We start from the raw sequence: 10,090 nt of genomic DNA, 5'->3' as shown, positions 1-10,090 counted from the left end.
GAAGAAGAAGAAGAAGAAGAAGAAGAAGAAGAAGAAGAAGAAGAAGAAGAAGAAGAAGAAGAAGAAAAGGGCCAGAGAAAGTAGGCAACTTGAAAGAGTCTAGATGCAAATACAGGGACTATTTCTGTGGGAGGTCTCAATGTTAACTGCTTTCCTCCTTCATCCTATGTAAGATAGTAGTAGTAGTCAAATGTCTATTCCTTTAGCCACTGGCACTTGTTCATGATGCTTGCTTGATGGTGGCCGTTAGTGTAGAGGTCCATTTCTCCAACAGTGGTCCTGCGACCCACATCCTACTGATATCTAATCAACATTGACATCTAATACCAGCCAAGGTATGGAAATGACTTCACATTTATCCAGTGAGAAATACAGGACTTAAGTAAAGTCTTTGTAGCTATGGCTGATGTATATGCAAAGCCTGCTCTTTTGTGGTGTCTAAGAAAGGACACCAAAGTAGTCTGTACACTTGATAGAAATTTCAGTCACAGAAATCAAAGCTATCTTTTGAAAGGTTACTTCAAGTCATGCATCATTGATCACATGTTACAGTCCACTAGAAATGTTATTGTTGAGAAGTTCACAATTAATAAAATACAAAATTTTGTCTCCAAAATTTAAGAACAAATATAAGTAGTGCCCTATAATGACCTACAAAAATATGTATAGTATGAAAGACAAATTGAGAACTAGTAAAGGCATCTTCTGAGCTATACCTGGGCTGTGTTTCTGGATGGAAGATAAGTAAACTCTTTTTAGGATCCTTTCCTTGTGCAGATGTCTCCCCATCTACCATGCATGTTCACACAAATGTCATGTTTCATATCTGTGAGATCTGGTCAGTCTTTTGGGTGATTGCAGGTAGCAAACACATAATAATTTGGATGCTAGGGTACAGATATCCACAGAATCCAGTGCTCTGGAGACTCTCAGGAGAACCTGGTGCTTTTTAGCCTTAGCTTCAGAGATGGTATTCATCATATGGTCAACTTGAAAGAAGCAGTTGGCTGAGAAACTTTATTTAGTGCTGTAAGAATAGCTAGCGACAGATACTGAGAAATATCAGAGAGCCAGGCAGGTGTCATCTGAAAGGGCTAGTGTGTCACACCAAAGGATCTATGTGATGGATTGGTAGTTTGTTTTCTTGACTATATGCTAAATATCTTAGAGTGTTTAACAAATACTAATAGCTGAGCATCACTTGAGCAAAGATTCAAAATCTTTGGCATTGGGCCAGATGTTAGCCCTTTATAAAATATTTCCTGGAGCCAAGCATGATGGTGCATGACTGTACTCTCAGATACTTCGTAATATGAGGCAGAAGGATTGTATGGGCTCTATACTGTGAGTACAAAGCCAACTTGAAAATTTTAATGAGACTAGATCTCAAAACAAGAATGAGATGTGTTAGGAATGAAGCTAGGCAATAGAGTCTAACATTTATTCTTTGGTCCTGGATCAGTCTTATGTGTGGCTAGGGTTGTAAATTACTGCTGTTAACCATGGAGGACACAGACAATGTTAAGTAGACACAACTCATTAAGGCTTATATTTCCCCACAGTGGTGGGAACAAGAAGAAGTGTGTGTGTGTGTGTGTGTGTGTGTGTGTGTGTGTGTGTGTGAGAGAGAGAGAGAGAGAGAGAGAGAGAGAGAGAGAGAGAGAGAGAGAGAGAGAGAAAAAAACAGGCAGAATATCTGGAAACCTTGTATATTTTGATCTAAAGTGGACCACTAGGGAAGTACAGTAAAAATAGACTTAAGTACCTGACAGCTTCCATCTGGGCTTTGGAGCTTGGAATGTGTATGGAGTAGGAATGGATGGAGGATGGGTGGATTACAATAAGCACAGATTCTTACCCTGTTTGCACTGGCATGGTGATCTTCTTTCCAGTCTTTAAACCTGGGATTACTTTCTACTTTGGCAAATAGACTGTGGCAGACGTGAAGTCTTACACTTGGGTTTAGGGAATATTCTGTTCTCTCTTTTCAGAGCCCAAAGACTCCACAATAAATCACCTTGGATTACCCATAGAGATAATGAGTTACATGCCCCACTTGTCCCAGCCTTCAGCCTGCAGAGTACTAGCTGTGCATGGGAGGCCGTGAGAGGTGAGGATTGTGTCCCTACCAAGATCATCTTCTTGGTCATGAGACACAGTTGGATCGACCTCTCTAACTCTTCTGTAAAGCACCTCAAAAAAGGCAGTTTCTACTGACCAGCAAGAATATTTTAAAAACTAAACTCAAAACATCCAAAGTACCAAGTCTTAACAATAGGAAGGAAACATGGTGTTGGTACCAGCCTGAGGTCATACCACCAACCTAGCAGCATCATTAGCAATCTCTAGAGAAACTATAATCACCATCATCAGGATGCTGAGGAAAGCTTCTGCAAAATTGCTTCCAATGCACTCCTCCTTCGCAAACTATATTTTCTCTCACTGTGCTGGTGCTGTTTGTTTTAATAATTATGAACAGCCACAAAGAGGGAGAAAAATGTGAGCAGCATGTCAAGATCATATGCCTAGACTTGAATCCACAACCACATTTGACAATTAGCTTAGGTAATCAGGTACTTCTCTCTTTCAAATCTCACACCAGGAGAAGCAAACTCATCTTACAAAACCTTTGACAGAAAAACAAAAAGCTGATTTTCTTTCTTTCTACTGAAAGGCATCTTTAGCTAGCGCATCAGTCAGTTCATGGCTGTTTAAGGTTACTATGCTGGTTTCTTATTGAGCTATCTCAGGTTCAGTAGTTTGGCTTTATTGTTGTTCCATTTCTGTAGGTCAGAAATCTGGGCATGGTAAATCTGGAGTCTCTTCTCAGGGTGTCTCTAGGCTGAAATCGATGTATCAGCTTGTGCCAGGGACTCCTCTGGAGTTAAGAGTGAACTATTTTCACCAGTTTGGGTAAAATGTACTCCTTGAGGTTGTAGAAATGAGATCCTATGTTCCTTTTGGTAGACAAGGATCACTCTCAACAACTATTAGTCACCAGATGGTCATGCCCAGTATTTGATTTCTTCCAGGCAGAAGTGAGCCTGTCTGATGTTCTTTCCCATACCAGATGGAGCTAAACATTTCACTTTTGAAGGGTTCACCTTATTAGGTCAGTGTCTTCTGAATACTCTTCCTACTTTACGATCAACTGATTTGGGAATGCAATTATACATACAAAGTTCAGTTACAGAAATGCCTATCTTACTCTCTATGGGTTACCTAGGAGGGGATGTGGACACACCTAAACTAAGAATCCTGGGGACAATCCTGGAATCCTCTTTCCCACAGTGACAAGTAGGAGATTTTATATTCATCTGGCCATGCAGGTAACCCTTGCACTTGAGAGGAGAAAACAGGCGGATTGCCTATTAGAGGGAAGCTGAAACTATATGCAGAAAGACTATGTTTGGGTGTGAGTAGAAATGCAGAAAGAGGGAAAAAAGAGGAGAAGACGAGGATTAAAGAGAGAGGGGAGGGAGAGGGGGAGGAGGAGAGGGGGAAGAGAGAGACAGACAGACAGAAAAGAGGAGAGAAGAGGAGAGAAAAGAGAGGAGAGAAAGGAAAGGAGAGAAAGGAGAGTCGAGAGGGGAAAAGAGAGAGGAAAAATGAGAGAGTGGAGAGGGGAGAGAGGAGAGAGGGGGGAGAGGGGAGAGAGGGGAGAGAGGAGGAGAAGGGAGAGGGGAGGGGAGGGGAGAGGGGAGAGACAGAGACTGATCTTGATTCTATAACCAGACGAGAGTCTAATAAAGTTGAGATTCCATAATTCCCATAGAATGTGCTCTATCATCCATTTTTTCCCTCACAAGTTTTCCAGTTGATAAAACCATCTAGTTGGATGTTTGAATTTATAAACTTCCAGCAATTACATGGATTCTAAAGTTCCTACAACCCAATGACTTTCAGTGCATTCATGAATACTGGAGAATATATCTGTTAACTACAGCACAGCATTACAAAATTGGGGTGAGGAGGATCTACACTCCAGATAACAATGCCAACACACCCCTGGATGGAGCCTTCCTCATGAGAAATGTAGCTTTCCAGGATGGGATCTCAAGACTCTTAGTACCGCTGTCAATGACATCTGACTAACCAACCGATACCTTTGAGTTTGTGCTCCAGTGTGAAAAGTATGTGGCTGAGTCTTGAGTCGACAGGACAACTTCCTGTCCTGTCCTATCCCACCCTGCCTCTGATGAGCAATCTGGAAACAGAGCTAACATTTATCTTCTTTCAGCATAGGCGACATGACACTTTGTGGCCTCACACAAAGGTACGTCTCTTCCTTCACAGCACAGAGAGCTGGTAAGGAACTGCAAGCAGACTAAGATGTTTGGATTCTAATTTTGCTCAACTGAAAACTGGTCCTCTTCCATCATAACTTGATTTAAGCCATGGTTATGGTCTTAATTAACAATTTAATTGGCTAGTGCTTTCTCAATTCAGTTCTCTGGGGGCATGGTTTTCTGTTTAACTTTCTTGTTTCAATTCTTCAGCAAAACTATAAAATTTAATTAGGAAAGCAAGCAGCTTTGTAATAGCAGTCCTATGTCTAATTAGCTATGTGTTGACCATAGTTCTCAGATTCCATTCAATATTGTATGCACATTTTACATTTGATCATGTTTCAGATAAGGCATTGTGAATTTACAGCCTAAGCACGTCAGTGAATCACATTTCACTTTCCCTAAGAGCCTTGGTTATAGCCAGAGAAACCAGGAAAATTAACTTAGAGCTGTGGCAGAGAAGAATGAGAGAGAAAAGGCAGGATGTAGGTGGTTACTTACTACATTTCTGTTTTTTATTGCTGGGATAAATCAACATCACCTTAGCTGTCTCAAATAAAGCCCACTTACCTCAGTCCTGCAGATCAGTGGTCCAGACCCAGCTGACTGGAGTTTCTTCAGAATCTCAAGGGGCTAAAACTAAATCATCCTGAATGGGGTGGGGCACATTCTCATTTGAACATCAGTGTCCTGCAATCTGTAGGACTGATGCCTCTATTTCATTGTTCAGTGGGGGGTCCTAAGATTCCAGAGACCTCTGTCATTCTTGGTGTGTGACTCCCAAGAACGGCTCTCAGCATAGCAATTTGTGAACATTCCTCTGACTTCTTCCTCTGTGAACAGCTGGAAAAAACCTCTTTGATTCTGAAGATTCCTTTGATTTTCCCAGGCCAATCCTAGATAGTCTTCCTCTGCTCTATACTCTAACATCTCCAAGGGGACACTCGTCCCATCCTAGTCAGAAGAAAGCTATTCTGCAGGGCAGGAACCGACAGACAGAGAGATCTAGACTGTATTAGAATTCCGTCAGTTACGTCTTACTCTAGGAAAGAGGGACAATATTCTTCTTGGCCACTCTTCCTCTTTTCCCCAGGAGCACTGCATAAGTGCAAGGTGTTTGTCATGACCCTGGTTCTGGCCTATGAGCTCCACAGGGCAGAAGATGACAGACAGTCAATTCTTTTTTTTTTTTTCCCCTACAGAGTGCTTTCTCAAGTTGGCTGGAATTTCTGTTCTCCACAGTGGGAAAGGATCACTTGGCAAAATAATTCAAATAATTTAAGATGACACCAAGGCAGGAGGATGACTCTATGGAGAAAGTTATCTAAGTTCAATATCTCAAATTCTAGTTCAGGAAAACGACTTCACTTGAGAAAGGAAATGAAGACATGTAGAGAAGAGACTCAACAGAGCAGCCTGACATGCTGTCTTTAGAAGGTTTACATAGCTTTCCTAAGGCCAGCATATGGGAACAGAGATTTTCAGAGGGCTCTTAGCATTGCCACAGATAAGAGCAACTCAATGTGCCTGTGCTATTTGTGTAAATAATATGGTTCATGCAAAATACTTGGCTTTCCTCTGGGAATCTAGAATTTTGCTATGTATTAGGAAAAGCATGACATAATTAGGTACCCATAAGAACTACTGGCACCAAGTCTCTTGTGAGCTTCTGTGGCAGCCACTATTGTAGATGTGCTGTCACAGCCCATTGCTGTGGGAATTAGGCATGTGTGACCTCACTAAGAAGGACCTTGGGGGGCTGTGGCTAGAGTCCCCTGGGTTGATTCATGTACTATTCCCCTCTGCAACTCTGCTTCCTACTTTCAGTGTATGTCACAGCTGTGAGTAGATTTTCACGATGAGTCTCATGAGGCCTCATGAAAACCACTGAGTCCCTGATACCATTCCTTGCTGCTGCTCTTCCACCGGTCTTTTAATTGGCTTCTAAGATCCTGTAGCAACAAGACATCTTCCCCCAGGCTGGCCTCTTCCTTAAGGACTAAATGAATACAATTTTAAGAATGTTTTTCTGTAAATGTTGTATAGGAGTTTCCACTGAGATTGAAGAATTCATCCTGCAGGAAAGGGCTTGAAGCCAAAAGGTAAACTGCTCAAAATAAGAAGTCCCAGAAATTGACTAGATTCATCAGGCCCATCCCTCCAAGAGTAAGCAATAAATGTCTCTGAGGGTCAGTCTCAGACAAGCCAAGCTGCAAAGAAGACTCTGAGAGAAGCCGAGCTGCAGAAGCCAGCCAAGCTGCCTCTAATAGATTTAGAGCAGCTGGATCACTTGGAAAGGATACTCTCCCATCATTGAGCTGCCTGCAGGCTCTGCAAAGCCTCCAGGATGGGCTTTGGTGATACAACTGTCTTTGAGTCATTTCTGCTTCTTTAAGTGACTGCACACTCATGCTCCTGTAAATAACCTCAATAAAAACTTGTTCACCAAGTTGGTGGTATCTGTGCCTTGGTCTGCCATGGGTTTCCTATACCTGTGGTGAGTACATATACATACATGTTGCATCTCCCCAGGAAATGTCTTGTTACACAACAATAACCATTTATGTAAAAGTTATACATGTGTGGCCATCTGTGTCAGTGGCCTTCTGGGGTTCAATATATTTTGTGAAGCAACTGTATCCTATTTGTTAATGGCAAGTGACCATCACATATATGAGTGTGCAATCTAATTTGCATTTTTTGTTTTTTTCCGTGTTAGAGATTGATCCAAGTGTACTATGTGTGCTGGGAAAACTACTCCTGACCTATATCTCCAGGCTTCATTTTTTTTCTTATATAATTTAAGGCCTATCATATAAATTGACTGACATCATGGAGACAACCCTTTTTTCCCCAGTATTTGATTCAGATTAGCTGTTTCCTCAAACAGAAGTTAGGGCGATCTCACTCTCCCTGTGCTGTATTTAAACTTGATGGGGTGGAGATGGAAAGGACTACTTGAATTTTCTTTCTGTTTCTGCAGTGCTTAGCTCCCTGTGGGATGTTTGGGAAGTGTTTGGTTATTAGAACCCAGAAGAACATTGTGAGACAGATAGTCCTGGCCTACTGCTGAGGGTTAATGTCAGCACCACAGAGAAGGCCCCTCAAGGGGAGGAGTGTTAGGCAAGTCTTTCTGGGGTTGGGTAAAACAACCATTATTTACAGGAGGTCAAGAAATAAAATTAGTTAAATTGGTGTCAGAAAAGAGGGGACAAAGAGATCAATGACCTAGGGAGTTCAAAGGCTTATCAGCAAATAAGAGCAATATTTACAAGGAAGATGTCAAGTAGAAGAACCAAGCAAGCCATGAAAGATCAAAGGCCTGGTAATGACAAACATCCACCATGAAGGTGTTCTTCCTCCCACAGTATCTAACACCAGCATCATCTAAAGAAAACATTACTGTCCCATGTTAAAGATGAACAAGGTCCTCCGGCAATCTGCTTTGTCATCCTTTAGAATGAAGCCTCAAATACCATGTTTCACGGACAGGCCTATTTCAGCCCCATGGAGGAGAGTTAATAGCCACACCTCTCACCTTAGGTTCTTAGGTGAAGGCACTAACTAAGCAGGGAGAAAATAATGAGAGACTATCACTCCAAATCCATACAACCATCAGAGTGTGAATGAACAGCACCTTCAACCTTTGCTGAGAAAACCTTAAAAATACAGCAGTGTGGATGACTGACTTCTTGGTTCATCTACCCCAGCATGTTTCCATTTAAAAATTTGGATCCAAACAAGAAGGTAGGCATGCTTTAGGAAGATTTCAAAAAGGAAAAGTAGAGTTCTGAAAACTGTCAATTAAATTCACAACTCCAAAGAAAACATTGACTATTTACCACTTTTAGAATATTCCAGACACTCACTGGGAATACAACAGTATTCAAAAAGCATTCATTCTACTTGGCAGATGGATAGTCAGTGAACTCATATATGAATGGTGTGTGGAATAATTTACATCTTGTCAGAATTCCACTCTCCTTTAAATGCCCCCCACACCGCCTCTTTACCTGCTTCCTCTGGCTAATTATTCTCATTATTCAAACCCAGTTTCAACCCCAAGTGAGCAAACATGCCACAGACTTGACCACAGGACAGTGAAAGCTCTGTTACCTTAAGTTGGTGGTATATGTTCTTTAGTGCAAGTGCTTCCTCTTCAGATTTGGGGATGAGTCTTATTACTTTATCACTGCAAAAGAGGTGGGGGAGTAGGAGTTATTATTTAGGAGTAAAGATAGACATCTTTTTTCCTTTGCCTTTTTTTTTTTTTTTTTTTAGAAACAAGAAGATTTTATTTGACATATTGCCAGTGGTATGTTATGGCAGGCATGGCGTAACAAGAAACACCTGTTAGTCTTCTCTGTCTTTTTTTTTTTAACCTTTAAAGACACTTCCTGTGCTTTTAATAAAAGCAGTACAGCTTTTCATTGACCTGCAAGTATTTAAGGCAGTTATTGGTATCCTCTGATTGCTTGCAGCCTCTTTGCTGGTCTGAATCATCGGCAGTATCTCATCAGGTTTGGAAGACGTAAGCTTGCATATTATATTGCTGCTTTACCTTTAGAATGGATGGCGGTGTCCAAGATGAGATAAGGCTAATGTGGAAGGCATCAACCTGCTGGGTGATGGATTTTAGCTCTGTGTGTTCATTTCCAATCCTTTAGCTTCCCCTTTACAATGATCTCATCACACCTTCTTCAGGTCTACGAATGAAAAGCCTTTTTGGCTCGCTGACAATCACTTAGCATGTTTTGAGCAGCCTTACTCTAATTCAGCTTTGTGCTTTGGTTTTTCTCAATACCATCCCCAGTGACATCACAGCATCAATGTCACGGAATCCATAGGAAATAAAGCAGATGGAAACACTGTCAAGTCAGTATAAAACAATGCTAAATATCACTGTGGGACTTAAGCTTGAGATGTAGCTTTCCTTTCTGCTTCCGATGCCTCTGACCTATGTTTTTCCAGATTCATCAGACCCTGGCCTCTCCCACCTGACCCAACACAAATCTTGGCAGCAATAGGCAACTCGGCTGGGTGCTATGGCTTTTCTGATGGATGGATCACCTGACAGCTTGCTGAGAAACAGCTCCATCTGGGGCCCTGTCAGCTCCTCCAGCATGCAGAGGAAGCAATCTGGAGCTGCTTTACAGCCACGGAGAGGGTTTTTTATTTTATTTTATTTTTTATTTTTTATTTTAGATGGACAATTCAACCTGGCAACTCTTCTTCTTCTTTTGAGAGTACTCAACTTCTTCTTTTGAGAGTACATGACATTAAAAAGCCCACTACCCTTGGGATTATTTAACTCTGAAAATGGTAGCTGAAATCCAACATTGCCATTCTTATAACAGAAAAGTTACTTTACTCTAGTCTTTATAAATTCTCAAATACAGCTTTGGAGATGTGTCTATTGTTACTTGCTCATCAAAGAACTGAGAGCAAAGGATGCTACCCAGGGAAAGCAACAGAATGTAGCACTTTCACTTGTAAACCAGTAAGATATGTGATAGAATAATCAGTAACAGAAATGCAACAAGAGCTCTTTCTCCAGCAGGGATATCCACATGGCCCCAAATGCCCTCATTTGTTTCACCAAACAAAAAGCTTATTCTTTCTGAATCTGATAGGCAGTATTTTTCTGAAGCAGGAGCCATAATTTGGTACCATAAACACGGAAACACAGAGGCTCTAGGTTTTGAGAAAAATACAGCTGGGTATAACTATCTCAGATGATCTGAAGGATTTTCCTGTGTGTGTGTGTGTGTGTGTGTGTGTGTGTGTGTGTGTGTGTGTGT

The 10,090-nt window shown here is 41.4% G+C and overlaps 1 protein-coding gene across 2 annotated transcripts in view; it reads right to left on the bottom strand.

Annotated features, from left to right (window-relative positions):
- Positions 1–10,090, bottom strand: part of Cpa6 (carboxypeptidase A6) — a 318,546-nt gene that overhangs the window by 205,641 nt on the left and 102,815 nt on the right. For both annotated transcript variants that reach the window (XM_028769795.1, XM_028769796.1), the window contains exon 2: positions 8,406–8,481. In XM_028769795.1, coding sequence (XP_028625628.1) covers positions 8,406–8,481 — 76 coding nt within the window. The remainder of the gene's footprint in view (positions 1–8,405; positions 8,482–10,090) is intronic.

Source organism: Grammomys surdaster, unplaced genomic scaffold, assembly GCF_004785775.1.
Source record: "Grammomys surdaster isolate TR1022 unplaced genomic scaffold, NIH_TR_1.0 64, whole genome shotgun sequence".
Lineage (NCBI taxonomy): Eukaryota > Metazoa > Chordata > Mammalia > Rodentia > Muridae > Grammomys > Grammomys surdaster.
Note: the sequence above shows the minus strand (reverse complement) of the source record. Positions and strands in the feature narration are given on the sequence as shown.